Source organism: Camarhynchus parvulus, chromosome 5, assembly GCF_901933205.1.
Source record: "Camarhynchus parvulus chromosome 5, STF_HiC, whole genome shotgun sequence".
NCBI classification, from domain to species: domain Eukaryota; kingdom Metazoa; phylum Chordata; class Aves; order Passeriformes; family Thraupidae; genus Camarhynchus; species Camarhynchus parvulus.
Genome location: NC_044575.1, coordinates 36,843,155 through 36,859,138, shown reverse-complemented (window position 1 = coordinate 36,859,138; position 15,984 = coordinate 36,843,155). Strand labels below are relative to the sequence as shown.

General features: G+C 35.8%; 1 protein-coding gene across 11 annotated transcripts in view; it reads left to right on the top strand.

Annotated features, from left to right (window-relative positions):
- The window catches only part of RALGAPA1 (Ral GTPase activating protein catalytic alpha subunit 1), a 131,741-nt gene that overhangs the window by 77,404 nt on the left and 38,353 nt on the right, over window positions 1-15,984 (top strand). For all 11 annotated transcript variants that reach the window (XM_030949769.1, XM_030949761.1, XM_030949764.1 and 8 more), the window contains 4 exons: window positions 3,894-4,758; window positions 6,167-6,238; window positions 7,188-7,311; window positions 8,972-9,127. In XM_030949769.1, coding sequence (XP_030805629.1) covers window positions 3,894-4,758; window positions 6,167-6,238; window positions 7,188-7,311; window positions 8,972-9,127 — 1,217 coding nt within the window. The remainder of the gene's footprint in view (window positions 1-3,893; window positions 4,759-6,166; window positions 6,239-7,187; window positions 7,312-8,971; window positions 9,128-15,984) is intronic.

The window sequence follows — 15,984 nt, the reverse complement described above, 5'->3', positions numbered from 1 at the left end:
ACTTCTGAAATTTTCTGTTTCATTTCAGGACCATAAACATATATGATGGAGATTTTTTTTTTATAGACAAAAACATTTTGAAAACTGGTCTTCATAGATCACAAATCTGTTAGAGGTAGTTGTGATTGGAAGGTTCTGGTAAGCTTACACGGATACAGTCATCTATAATTTATTTGATTGATTTTTACCCCATTATTCATATTTCTCCAAACATATGTTAAAATCTTTTGCATAGATTGATTTTTTTTTCTAATATTTTAAAATTTCTAATGAAAAAGCCTTCCCTGCCTGATGTCTAGTCTTAGCTTTTGTTTAAAAAGTAGAACTACAAAGTACTTTTCATATAAGGCTTTGCTGTTTGCCATTTTACTGAAAGGACACAAAATGCACACTTTAAAAAAATACTTTGTACATAGTGCATCTGGATTAACACAGTTTGTGTTTTGTGGGGAATATTCTAGAGATGGGTTCTCTGTTACTGCATGTCTATATAGCTGAAGTTAACAATTAGAAAGGAATGAGACTTGCTTAAACTAAGGTAAAATACAGGAAACTAAGCTAAGAGGGACACTCTTAGGCTCCCTCTAAACATAATAAAAGAAAAATAAGTGTTTTTAGAGAGTGATTCATGCCATTGAATTTGAGATTAATCAGTCTGTACAGGTCATCATTCTTTAGACACCTAAAATTATAAGGAGAGTTAAATTCCCCCTTCAGTCATTGTTTTTGACTTCTAGTACGTAACCGTAGTTGCTTAAAACTATTCAGCCAAAGTTGAATTAAGAAGTTAATAGCACATCTTAAGGAATCCTTCATTCATGCCACAGATACAAATTAGTAGTGATGGACTGGACCTTCAGCCTTTCCACAAAAGAGGTAATTTCAGGACTGAGAAAAATAAATAGTATAACATTTCTTGTAAATTATCCAAAGATCATGTACATATTTCAATTACATTGCCCAAGCCGGAGGCAGTGCCGTTGTGAAAAAAGCAGCAATGTGTTCTCTCAGGAAGACAGGTCAACAAAGCAGTGAACTGGGCTGCCTTAATGTGTAAAGATATGACTTTGTAGAATTTGTGGTAAAGCTGTGGTGGCTTGCATTATTACATATTTTCATTTGCCCACCAGAAACAAAGAGCATGATTTAGATACTCATTTTAAGATTTTAATATATTGAATGTCCAGTTATTACTGATTGAAGAGATGTGCTTCTAGGAATAAATTAAGTTGCAAAATTAATTTAAAATTTTCATAATTTCAAAATGCATTACTAGGCTTGGGATTTTTTCCTTTTTTTATTCCTGGGGAAACCATCATCAAAATATGATTTTCTGTGTGGCAAAAATATTTCAAGATTACTTTATTTTATATCAACATATCAGGTTGCATCTTACAGTTTACTTTTCAGTATACTTCTCTTGATACTTCTAATTTAAGTTTTCTGTGTCATTTTTAGATCAACAGCACTGTATTCTGAGAGAAGACTCAGATGTAGTGTTCAAATTTTATAAAAGAAACAATGACATCTATAATTTTAATTCAAGTGCAAAGTTTTCAGGGCAAGGCTGTATTAGGACTGAGAATAGATCTTCCAAATTTAAATTAATTTTTCCCCTCTTTGTCTCACTTCATCACCTTTCTTTTCCATGTGTCCTGTAGGCTCCTAAGGGAGTAAATTCACACACACAGGCACAAAACAACCATGGTCAGTTTGAGATCTTCAGGGTTTGGCACACAACAGTAATAGTAATAACATATGCTAGAAGGTCCTTATTTCTTCAGGTTTCTCAGCAGAACTTAACAGGGGGCATTTAATCTATACAGAGTGGGACTTCAGGTATCTGGAAAGCCTGTGTGTCTCTGCTCCTGGGAACCTGAACAAAGTATTACCTTATTTATCTCTGCAGTGGCAAGTGCTAAATGCTTGGTATAAATACCCTGATAAAGATGGGCCACCCTCTGCATTGTGCAGGTGCTAGTCAATAATGTGCTGATAAATGATTCTCCAAGCACCCAGTTTATTTTCTTTGTTTTGTATAAAATCTGCTTCCAGTTCCTTCTTACGTTTCAGCAGATGGCACTATAACTTAATTTCCTTGTATGCTGCCAGTATCTGGACACATAATTCAGCATCACTGAATGTTTTTGTATTTGTAAATTTTAAACCTCAAGAAGACTATACATGATAAAAATATACTCTCTAATTTACTTGTATTAATTCTCAATAAGTTCTCAAAAATACTTGAGTTGATATGAGTTTTAGAATTGTATAAATGTTATGTTGATTTTCCCAGCTATTAACTGGATTAAATGTTTCCCTATTTGCAGTTCAGATGTAGTGCTTCCTAAAGAAAGAGAATAGACAGAATCCCAAACATCTCCTACATGCTTTACCCAACCTTTTTGGGGGGGAGAAAAAAGGCAAATACATACTACGTGTTTATTTTTGCAGTTGCTGAATGCATCCGTCTTCAGAAACTGCAGATCTGTAATGGCAGTCAGTATGCATGACAAATTTGCCTTTATTTTTCCAGTTAAACCAATTAAGACATCTGAAACTGAGAAATTTGTCTATTAAACATTAGGTTTTGCAGCTTATGAATATCCAACATAAAGGAGGTGAATTCATTATACTTTACTTCTATGCCCAAGAGGTTCCATATTCTCAGTAAATACTGAATGAAAAAGTAACTTCATTCAGAACATTCCGGTTTGATGGATTTTGGTGAGAAAGAAGATGGGAAGCATTTGCAGCAGTTTTCAATGTTCAGTATAATTTAAAATACATGATATAATCCTGAGGAGTACAGATTTTTAATCTTCCCTTTGTAAATCCCAAATTCAGGGGATCCATGCCCAGTTACAGGAGAAGGGATACAGAAAACAAGTACTTTGCCATTTTGATCTTGTTCCTTCTTCCACCAGTTTTATTCTGCAGTGTAATATTTTTGTGTATGGGTTCTTCAGTGTGTCCCCTGAACCAGTTGATGGTTCTCTGCCTGAGAGAGTCACTTGTCCAGCTCATGTATTCGTGTAGAGTGGACTTGATAAGAATAATTCAATAACAATCAAGTACTGTGTTAGCAGGGTGTGATATAAACATTTAAAAATACCTTTTTTTAATTTTAGATGACATAACATGCAAGTGGAAGGCATGCAGCAAAGAAGGAGGTGGCAAAAACCATATTGTGAAATACCATTGTGCATCTCACACGATGAATTTCACATAAGAGGGCACAATTAACTTTTCTTTCTCCCTCCCAAGGTTTTCTAACCTGAAACTTCTTAAAATGCAGTTGTGGCATGAGATTTCATTTTTTAAAAATTTGATAATGTTAGATCATGTTCAGTATAGTCAGCCTGGTCTTTGATTTTGTACTTTAAAATTATCCAGTGCTATTCTCAAGCTGACCTACAGCTATATGCTCCCCAGGGAAATTAAGATGGATTAGACCTTTTGTGCATCTATCTTCCTTTGTATTTCTCAGTGTAATGATGTGTATAAATATAAAAATACACTGCAGCTGGAATGGACATCTTGCAGCACAGTTATGATCTCTACTTCAACAGCAATTCAAGATTTATTTTCACTAGATAAGAAATTGTGTATTTTAGAAGAACAGTGCTGATAACAAAGCTATGGCAAAGTATAATCTGTAGACATAGACATGGCTGTAAAATAATGGAGATGCTTCTTTAACTGTTTTAGGATTTTTCGTGCTGTTTATATACAAGACCAATGGTCACCAGCATACATATTTTTCTGTTACTGAGTTGCATGTATCCTCAGCTTGCAGCACTCATTCTCTCAGGAAGAGACCAAAAGAAACACATAAATCTCAGTGTTGTTTTTGAACTCTTCTTTTAAAACCTGTGCTCTTTCTCTTGCAGTGAAAACTCACATGCAACAAGGATTAATTTCTGTTGCTGCTCGTACTGTGATAACACATCTAGTCAACCACTTGGGCCACTATCCTATGAGCGGAGGTCCTGCCATGCTGACCAGTCAAGTGTGTGAAAACAACGACAATCCATACAGTGAAAGTCCTGAGCTTTCTCCTGAACTTTTTGAGAACCCAAATCTTCAGTTCTTTGTATTAAACAATACTTCCCTGGTGTCTTGCATACAAATCCAAGCAGAAGACGACATGCCTGGGGGAGGATTGTCTGCTGGACTTGCATCAGCTAATTCAAATGTTAGAATTATAGTGCGTGATCTGTCTGGCAAATACTCGTGGGATTCGGCCATTTTGTATGGACCATCATCTTTATGTGGATCTTCACAGCAAACATCTTTTGCACTTTCATTATCTCAGCAAGATAAACCAGAAGATGCTCTTTCATCTTTTGAGCATGTGGAGGATGTATCTGCAAGAGATGGAATTACACTCCAAGTTAAAAGGAAATTTAGAGACACTGTACCAACATGGGATACAATTAGGGATGAAGAAGATGCTCTTGATGAGCTGCTGCAGTATTTAGGTGTTACAAGCCCTGAATGCTTACAAAGAACTGGTGTTTCACTCAACATCCCTGCTCCTCAACCAGTCTGCATTTCAGAAAAGCAGGAGAACGATGTCATCAATGCAATTCTGAAACAGCACACAGAAGAGAGAGAGTTTGTTGAAAGGCATTTCAATGATGTAAATATGAGGGCTATGGAGCAGGATGAGCCAACCTCACAAAAGCCACAGTCAGCATTTTACTACTGTAGATTACTTCTCAGTATACTAGGAATGAATTCATGGGATAAAAGGTAAAACAACTCATATTTTAAGAACTCTTTTAAGGAACTGTGCTGTTCTTACCTTGATAATAGAGTTTGTTAAGCCAAAAATATTCCAGGCCTGCTAACAAAAGAGAGGGGATGTGCATCTAAGGCCTAAATGGCAGCTTTCTTCTGCTTTTCAGCCTGTCATTTAGAGAGACAGAAAGGAGGAATCTGTTGCATTTATTGTGATCCATAGTCTTTCCTTAGAAAGTGTTGTAAGGCAAATTGAAGGAATTTTGTATTTTCTTTGCTCCCCATGTATGTTGCTGCAAAAATCATTACCTTTCAATGTCAGAGTAAAACTCAGAAAGTGTCATATTCTCAGCTATTGTGTCGCTGGACTGTGTCCTGCTGCTTTGTCTGCTAAAAGCATGCTTGCATGCAGCCTCAAAGCCTTGCATGTGTATTAGCTAATGAGAAAGATGTGTCCCCTACTCTTTATTTCAACATTGGCTGTGCTTGAGTACTGTTTGAATATTGTTTAGAACAGGAGAGAACCATGTTCAGTTACAGAAGTAATGTCTCTTAACATTATTATTTTTGTGTGGCTGTGGTTAAGTGCATGTCTGCATATACATGGGGGTATGTACAAATATTACAAATATTAGCATCCTAGAATTTATGGGTCTTTCTGAAATCTGCTGCTGCTGCTGCTTTCAAATTCCATATTAGAATCATTGATATATTTTCCTACTATGAAGGGAAATGGATATTTGGTAAAACAAAAATAATCTCTCTGTCACTGAGATATCACTGGAATCAGACAAAACATTGGTGTTACAACCCTTCTTGTTTGGGTCTTTAATTCCTCAAGGCAGTCTGGTTTTGAACAGGACTTTTTGCTCTTAATTCCGCTGTGTTTTGTGGGAAACATCTTAAGCACAGTTGAAAAGACATGAAAACTGCCTTTCTTTCTCTAACATATTTGTTTCATTTTTTGTTTAAATTGTTGCAGCTGGCTGGGTGATTACTGAGCTAAATTCTGCTCTGCAGTTCAGTGTAGCAAAAGTTCTGTGTTGAATGCACCCACTCCTTACAACTAGTAGACTAATGGAAGTGTCTTTGTCAGTAAACATGTATTTTATGGCTCTTCTGTACAGAAGAAATGGATCACAGTCAGATCCAAGGGGTTGACAGAAGAAAGTGGAAAGAAATGAAGGTTATATTCAGGGCTGTAATGAATGTAGAAGATTTGCTGGAGTAAGAAAAAATGCTTATATATATTTTTTTTAAGATGTCTTAATTTTTATATGTTAAGAAAGGACTGTTGAAAAGGCAGAAGCATTTGTTGACTGTTCCTGAGTGAACCTGGATATGTTGTTGTACCATTGTTGTACTGTTCTGTATCCATCAGTGAAGAGGTAATAAAAGAGTTACAAATTTCTCTATTTAGAAGGAGCTTTCATCTCCTGAAGAAAAATGAGAAGTTACTTCGAGAGCTCAGAAATTTGGACTCAAGACAATGGTAAATTCTTTTAATGACTGCCTACTTACTTGTTTTAAGTGTGCTTTTACTCAAATGGCTCTAATTGCATAGATGTGAGAGTTGAGCTGACTTTTTTAATAGTTTTTTAAATTATTAATGTATTTTGCATAGTACTGTAGTTTTTTCTGTTATACTGAAGTTGCATCAGTTTTATGTGTAGGGTCAAATTCTGCACGTAAAATATCATGAGATAAACAAATTTCAAAACACCTTATAATTATAAGCATTTGTGTATGCATAACATTTAATTCTTTTAAAACTTTGATATATCAAAGCCTTCACATTTTAAGTTTTGGTTGATTATTTCGCTGTTTCAAATGGTTCCAGTATTTGAAGACATGGACTTTTAGTTAGAATTGTAGCACAGAATTGAAATCTGACTTATTTTTGTAGAAGTTGAAACAAAACCCAGTGGAAGTTATAGAAGTGTGAGAAACCATCTCCATTTGTTCCAATATCTAACAATAACCTGTCAACAGAAGGCATTTAAATTATTATCTTTAAAAAATATGTAAAGATTCTTCATTCAGTTGTACAAGTTGCATTTTCACAATGTTCGGATGGTGCTGTTGTTAATGGGCAGTGCAGTGTGGATAATGCCCTCGTTACAGGTTTTGCCCATATCAAAAACCCACCTATTCCATTAGTAATTGGTACAGGCAGCACCACCCTGCCCCTTAGAAGTGATGGAAGGGGTAAATGCTGCTCATGTAGAGCAAAACTTCAGGCTCTAGAGAAGATGACACTAGAAAGGATGGAATGATGACATTAAAATAGAGGGAATATACAAAAAGAAGCCATGTAATTCTACTGTATTTCCACTATGCATTTTTTATGCTTTAAAAGCCATGCTCTGTGTGTATTGTTTGCATATTTTCATTTCATATTGGTTAAGGCACTGTCATGCAATGACCATTCTGTTTTACAGCCGAGAGACACACAAGATTGCAGTGTTTTATGTTGCTGAGGGACAGGAAGATAAACACTCCATTCTTACGAATACTGGGGGAAGTCAAGCCTATGAGGATTTTGTAGCTGGTCTTGGCTGGGAGGTATTTATTCAATGTTTTTATCCTAGGTTTTACAAAGACAATTACCAATATCTTCATATATTACAAGTCTTTGGCTCTTCAGCATTACTCACAAGTACTGAAATACACCAGTTTAAAAATGGGATTTAGAGAAGAATTCCTGGTTCAGTTTCATTAGCATTACTAACCATTTAAATTCAAGCTCTCAACAACTGAAGAGAGTCTGTGCAGGCAAAGATAATTCTTTAATGTGCAGTCCTGTACTTGGCTTTCACAGACTGATAGGAGGCATCTTGATTTTCCTGTAAGCGTATAAAGTGTTAAGTCCATCGAAGTTTGAGTTTTGCTCAAATTGGGAACTTCAAAAAGTACAGACAAGCAGCTTCTCACATACTTTCTTCTTCCTGCCTTCCACTGCAGGCATATATCAGTTCACACAATCCACTCTACTTCTCTTCCAGCAGTCAGAAATACTGTGATCTACCCCATCATCTGTGTGGGCCTCCAGCTCTTTAGTCACTTGTTCAATACTGTCATACTTTTTTCCATCTTTCTTTCAGATGCACAGGATTAATTACCACTGTAAAGTTCCATTTGGCACTGTTGCACAGAATACAGGAATGGCTTTTGGTCCTGGTTGGCTGTATAGGAAACTGCACATTTTTTGCTCCTCTTGCAACTTGTGCTCATCAGGAGTGTCCACATGAGTGTCTATCTTATTTGTTCTTTGTATTTCTTTACTCCTTAGGTATAAAAGGACACTACCAGATTAACTGTGTGGATAATCACTCTGACTTTCCCACAGGAACAGAGGAAAACAGCTACAAGTCTGCTGACTTTCATGAACATAGATGTTTATTTCCCACATTCAGGAGAAAAAAAAAAAAGCACTAGTACCATAAAATATCCTTCTTTAGTGGTTTAATTCTCTTAGGCAGTATTAGCTAGTTTAAAGAGTTGCTAGTTTGGATTAATCGTCCATAATGAGACAACTAATATTTTAACATTTTAACATTAAATTCTGCATCTTTTAGTATCAGGAAAACAAGCATATCCCATGCAGGCAGAGATTAAATGCATTCACATCTGAAAACCAACATTTTGTAGTCACTGTTTTAAAGGCAAAGCAGCACATTTAACATGCTTAGTTATTTCCGTGTCAGACTATTTCCCATTGATCTAAGACTTAAAAGCTTATTTACAAATTTTTGGTTAGTTTCCTGTGAATTTTTTTTTTATATTCAGAGAATGAAAAATTCTTTAAAAAAATGTATGGAAGGTAATAAATTCCCTGGCTGTTACACAGAGTTTTTCTAGAGTTCAGGTCAAGGTTGATATAGTATCAGAGAATTTTAAAAAATTGAGAAAGCGCATGTAGGTGACTACTCTCAAATGATCAGGGAATAATGCAGTAAATATCATTTACACAATCTTTCCTTTCTTCTAACCTCATCTTTCCAGTAGCTTCTGTGGTGACCGTGTTATGTAGAATGCTAGTGCACTACAGTTGATTTCCAGTCTAGTCAGCAAGTCTGAGCTCTTTTAGAAACCAAGTGTACCTATACTGTTGGGAAAAGGATCTTCACTTTTAAAGTTCAGCAGTTAAAAGTGCATTTTAAAGTATAAAGAGTGTATTTATTACCTGATTTTTTTTGTAAAGTTTCTTGGTCTTTATTTCTAGGTAAATCTCACAAACCATTGTGGCTTTATGGGAGGACTGCAAAAAAACAAAAGCACTGGACTGACCACTCCATATTTTGCTACCTCAACAGTGGAAGTCATGTTCCATGTGTCAACAAGAATGCCTTCTGATTCAGATGACTCTTTAACAAAAAAGGTACGTGTTTCTGAATAAACAGTGTTCTCTTGATAATAAACCTAGAGCAATTAGAGTCAAATAAAATCCAGTAACTTTAAAAAAATCCAACACAACAACAAAACACCATAAAATATCATAACATCTTTACCTGCTAAGTTGGTATATTCTCTGCCAATTTCTAATTTTACCATACTGGTGATTTTTCCCATCATTGGAATTGTTGGCAAGAACATATGAAAAGTGCAGGAAAGTAATGGTTGGTGCAGAAGAAAAAGTATTACATCTGAATGATATCTTAGGACTTTTGAAACCTTAGATGCCAGTTAAGAAATATGTGATGAGTGCTTTCTGAGATGACTTTTTATTCACCTAAGGGTCATGTGCAGGTTATTAACATAAGTTTCCCTTTAAAAAAAAAGTCAAAAATATGAAAATTATGTTTATTTTATATAAGGTGCATTGTCCTGGAGGAGGCAGAGGTTCTCAACAGTGATATGATCTCTTATAGCTGCATTAAGGAAAAAAAATGTTTTTCTGTATTGGTATTTTTTTCTTTAGAATTTAATAAATTCCACATTAGTGATAATAAGTTACAGTCTCGAACATGTGTCCTACTATAAATGAACAATTAGCTATCCTCAGACTGTCCCCCCATCCTACATACATACATCTTCAGATGTGCTAATCCATTCACTAGACACGTTAATGAGCACTGGTTGAAGTGTAATATTGGAGGAACTGAAGCTGGTTGACCTCAGCATGGACTTTAATACTTGTAATTAAATTAGATGGTAGACAGTTAGTAAAGAGAGAAATAGCCATGCCTCTGGCAAGTTTCAATTATTAATGACTTCTTTTTCTTTGTGTTCAACTTGAAGAAAAAATATTATTGTTCTTATTATAGACTAACTATGAAATCTAACTTCTCACTGTTCCATCTCAGGTTGGTTTGGTGGGTTTTTTAATTAAAAATGCTTTTGCTTGTGTGCCTATTATGCTGCATCCTTTCTGTTCTTTATTTCCTGAAGTAGAATCAGGGTAATACTAAGGTTGTTAAATGATTTATCGAAGTGATTAATAGCAAAAGTAACTCATTTTAAAATTGCTACTGTTGCTACTGTTTTAGTATAGAATAAGGGGGGGGGTCTGTTTAAGTTGACTGGCTTCTTTATTTTTTAAACAAAAACCTGGTTTTATAAAACACAGCTTGTAAATAACTTTACAGTGTTTGTTTATAATCTGTTTGAATTAGATCATTACAAAGTGTTGCAAAGGGGGAAGACGGGTCAAAAATAGTTAATAGTGAAAATTAATTAATAATGAATAATTTGAAAATGCTGTGGACTTCAGCTGAACACAGAGGCAAGATCTCATGTCTGTTTCCAGGAGCATGTCATGAAGGAGTGTTTTAGGTAGCTCAAAGAATGACCAGCAAAGGCATTGGCAAAAGCAGGTGTAATATTCAAATAGAAGTGTGACACTGTTCATTGGCAAGGTTCAGTCTACTGCTGATGGATGCTTACTGCTACTGGATGCTTAAAGCACACAGAGAAAAGTCAGACTAAAACATAAAATCAATCAATTAATCTAAAATCAACCAAGTATGGTCTGTGGAGAGGCAGGGGATGAAAAAAGGGTAAGGAAGGGAAAGGGTAAGGATAAAAAGCAATGAGGAAGATCCTCGCAATGATTCACAATGTTCAGAGTGATCCCCTTGCCAAACTCAGCCCCAGACTTGAGCAACAGTTTAGACTTAAAGCTTTTTCCAGCATGTAAACTTAACAGCACTTAACATCGATAGCTTAATTTAAAGAATTTAACAAAAGATTCTGTAGAATTTACTATAGGGCAACAGTAACTCATCTGTAGGCCTAACTTATTTACAAATATAAATTACTTAATCTGAGAGCAACATTCAAGTAGAGTTGCTATAGCATGTTTACACTTGCATGCACACAGATCTAAAGGAGTATATAAGAGGTGTATGCCTGTAAAAAATTCTCCTTGAGTTCAGTGAACCACTAATGCCAGATGCCTTTGCATCTTCTCAACAAGTGAAGGGGTTGGTCCTTGAGCAGCACGAGTATCAGACCAAGCTCTGTTGGTGGCATTTGGCAGCAATCCTTGAGAGTTTGCTGCCTCTGCAGGGTATCCCACTCGGAGATTGCTGGCTGCAGTCAGGAGAGCTCAAAGGGTCTCACTTCCAACCACTGTTTATAGGGCTGCAAGAGAGTTGAATTTAGTCTTAGGAATTTTCCATTCTGTCCACAATTCGGGTTGGTAACTTTCTTTGACAGTTTGATTACAACTTTGATTACCAGTTCCACTTGGACTGTTATTTGTGCAAGATAAAGAACCTTCCAAGGTTGTTCATTAAAAAACAGGAGCTCATTAAATAGCACAAGCTCCTGGGACCAGACAGTGTTTCTGATACACTAAAGAGGAACTTAGCCCATGTGCTGTTTGTCAAGGCCAAGGCCTAAAAAGCTTTTCTAAGTCCAAGGGGGTAGGGATGGATACACCACCACAGAGCGCCCTCCATCCACACAGAGCTGTTCTTGCCAGGCAGGGTTCAGGGCTGGTCCAGGCTTCCTGTGACTCAGCTTGTGAAAATTGTGTTAGCTGGGCTTCTTCACAATTCCAGCTTGTCCCAGACCTGTTTTTCTCCTGCTTTACCAACAGTCTCACTCATCAGTAATTTGGAATATTTGAAGTCTGTATGGATATGTAGAGTGTATCAATAGATTGAGATTATATTTGTGGCTCAGCTACTGTTGACTGTTAAATCAAGCTACTTTATTTCTCTGTGGGTTTCTTTTCTGTTCTTCCTCAGTGTGTTGATTTTTTTCTTTTTCAGCATATTTTCCCAAGAACAGAGGCTTGTGAGCCTCTATCCCTGTTTCTTCTCCCTTCCGTAACAGTTTGTGGCCCATTCCAATCAAATCTAATAATGTTTAAAAGGTGTTCGTTTTGTGTATGTTTAATGATGATGTGTTAAGTAAAGGAGATAGAGTAGTAAGGCTTTTAGTGCTCCCACTTAGCAAGTAAAGACTTTGTGGGAAGAAGTATTAGACATCAAGGACCCAGCAGCAAAGAGAGATGTTAAGAAATTCGTCCGAACCTTGAAAGAAACAGCAGCTGAAGTTTACATCTTGGGATAAATCAGCAAGTGCTATCAAGAGACATGAGTAGGAAACCAATCTTAATTCATTTACTATTTCTGCATCTACTTATGGTGCTTGGACTAAACATATCAGCAAAAGGATTGTGTTTTATGAAATCAGGTCACACACGCTATCAAAATTATTTGAGAGCCATGTGAGTGCTAACATGTACTGTTCGTGACCTTCAGAGAAACTTGGGATTTGAGCTTCTGTACAGGTCTTTCATGGGATTTTTTGTCTGTTTTATTCAATGGGAGAAAAACAAGCAAACTTGCAGTAGTTGTCTTCAAATGGCTGCTGGTTTTTATATTGTAAATGTGCCTAGAGGTACATGATAGGTTCATCTTATAAATGGAAACTAAATTAAATTAAAACAAAACTTCTTCCTGCCAGTTGAGCCACTGTGAAATCAAGATTCTGCTGTTTCAGGGGCTAAGCCATTTTAAAACCGATTTTCCATCAGTCTTAGAGAGTAGTAAATTAAACTTTTAAGTGTCTTGATACCTCTGAAGCATTTGTGTCTGACTGTACGAACAAGAGCAAAACATGACATGAAAAGACATGAATTCAAGAACCAATGAAAAACTTCTGATTGTGTAATGGAACTTAAGATTGAAATACATAAATAAAATAACTATTTAATTTGCAAATACAAAATTAAAAGTTTAATGCTGATAATGCAATCCATTCTGGTTTTGTTACAATTAAAGGTTAGAGTAAAAAATATTTACACTAAGTTTACAAGAACAAGCTTGCAGAGAATATGAGAACTAAATAATGTGAACACTCAATTCACAGAAAGGTTGTAGAGCTATAAGTGAGCTATCACCAGTCTAGTTCTCCTTCCTTAAGAGAAACTTCCTAAAGGAGTGAAGGCATTGCAAGTGAGAATTTTATACACACAGTATATAAATAAAAAGTAGTAATGTTGTTAGTGGTTAGAATACTAGTTAATCTTGAGCTTTTGGTATATTACACAATTCTAAGTTGTGCATGACGTGATCCTAACCACATAAAATTGTTACAGCTCCCAGTGCTTACGGTTTTTTTTTTATTGTATTGCTAACATGTATTGAGAACTGGAAGGTTTATAGATGTGAATTATTAGAACAGTTTTTTTTTTGAGTTACAATTAGATACACATATTGCTAAAAACCCAAACCAAGCAAAACCCCTAACACACCATAGTTACTGAGACAAAGTTTTGTGAAAGATTCATCTGGGAGGTGCATGCACTGTAGGCAGTAGTGCTGTTAACATTAAATGGACAAAAGTAGCTGCATAAAGCCATTGTTTCATATATCTTTGCTTCTTTTGTTCTTTTTGTAATAAACATTTCCATTTTTGAAGAAGAAAAAAGTTGAGGCTAGCTCTTCTATCAGAAGAAAATATAATAGCTTTTTTCTGCCTCCTTTAGGTAAGTGGGTATTAGAAATTACAGTAATTTTGGCAAGAGTTCAAGGGTTAATGTAACAGATAAATAAAAGGAATTTTCAGTAAATTGAGCCCTGCATTATTTCACTTGTCTTGCCTTTCCAAACCTAACTCATTTAATTTTAAAAAGTAAATACTTAAATTCTTCCTGACAGTGTGCTTTGCTTTTACTATCGTTTATTACTTCAATTATACTTGGTATCACTTAGAACAATCTGCCATTTGGAAATTTCAGTATAGCCTGCAGCTTAGTTTAAAGTCTGGCTGCTATTGTAACATGTACAGCATATGACACTAATGTATCAAAATTAGATTTGATCATCCCTCCTGGTTATATTTATTTCACGTTTCTTTTGTATTCAGTTAACATAAATGTATTAGGAGAGCTGACACATGATGATGGTTATAGAGTAAGAATATTTTAAAGTATTTTGAGTTAAATTTGAAATTTCAGGTAACCTAACAGTCAGTCATTTTTATATATTTGTTCTAATGGAGTAGAGTTTCAAAGCAAGCCTTAAAAAAATCTGTTTGTCTCTTTTATGTCCTCAGGGCTGTTTTCCCGACAGCTCAGGTTTAAAATGGCTAAAACAGAGCTCTTAATCTCTTTCTCATTGCCACCTTTCCGGATCACCACAGATAACATGGCCATTGTGCCTGTCACTTGTGCCCAATAGCCTGAAATCATCTTTAATTTGGTGCACTTTCTGGATTCTTACATTCATTCTGTGCTTACGACTCTTCTTTTTCCCACCTAACATTTCTTCCAACATAACCTTTCCATACACACAGTTAAAATTTATTCTCTATATCATAAAACTGTTTTGATTGCTGAACCTTCCTTTCTCTGGTCTTGACACTTTCGTTCTTGAAGAATGCTGATATAAATGACATTTTTCTAATCTTTAACACCTTTTTACATTTGTAAAACAGCTGCTTTGCATTTGTCCATCTCCATGCTTGTGTCGTGTCTTATGCTTAGATAATAAACTCTCTAGGGCAGTGTGATCTGCATTTAGAGTGTTAGAATACTAGTGTGTAAACTAGAATTCCAGGTGTTTCCAGTGTATCACCAGCTCAAAGTATAACATTATTCTAGGACTTTTTATTATTTATATTATTGCAGTGACTTATGTCTCTGGTACTTTGTTAGGCTTACTGTGATGTAAGCACTTAAGAACCTGTAAATTCAGGAAAACAAGGTCAGGAAATAAGTGTGAAGACAACTGGTGGTGAGTTTTGAATAACCATTAAAACAGAATTCAGTCCTGACAGCTGTCCATTCTGTGTGCACCAAATCCCATTTTGTTAGATCACACTGGGACCACACCTTCTTGGGAAATCATGGGTTTTTCTGTCCTTAAGGTTTCAATGAGCAGAGGTAGTTGTTGCTCAGTATCTTTCTCCTACTTATGTCCAGGGCTCTGAATTCTGTGAAGCAACCAATTCAATACAAAGAAATAAAGAATCCCGATTAAAGTTGAAAGAGGTCGGTCTCTGGTTCTCCTGTGGTGTAATAATTACAGTGAATGATGGATTCTCAAAATATTTGCTGTGCTTGCAGGAGATCTTGGTTGTTTAGCACTGCTGAATTTCAAGGTTCTCAAATGAAAAATTGAGAAGAAATCTTAAATTCTTCTTTCTAAAAGGTTTATGCAAAACCTAGCAGATGAAATAAGCCAGGAAAGGTTTTCAAGTTAATTTCAGGTATCATATCTCTTCCATGAATCAAGTGTTGTTGATGAGTCAAGTTACCACCATTTGTGCTTTTTCAGAAGCTTTTCTTGCTGACCAAGGCAAGGACATCTGAAAGAAGCATAAAGGAGCGCTGTGTTAGTAGTGTCAGAGCTTCTTCTGAAAAAACCCTTGTTTTCTTGTCTATTATTTTTGTCAGACATCTGACCACCTATAATAGAAACAAGGTTTTGATCCTGAGTACTTCTCTTTTTGTTATATACCACTGTTCATACTTTATAGCATCATCCACCTACTTACATCCTCTGATTTTGACTCTTAAGCCATTACATGTCACAGAGATGCCATTCTACATTTTACTCAAACTGGGTCATTGCCAGACCATTCTTGACAGTAATCATGAGGTGAAATACATTTGACAGGACTTGGAACTCTGAAATAATCTGATGCATTTTTCTTTTCCTCTGAAGATGTTTCTGCTTTCAGCCTGGAGTGTATTCTCACACGTATATTTGAGTATTAAGCAAACTTTGAAATTGGAAAGGAAGGTCTCTGATGGCTTCAGTACACTTGGCATCCAAA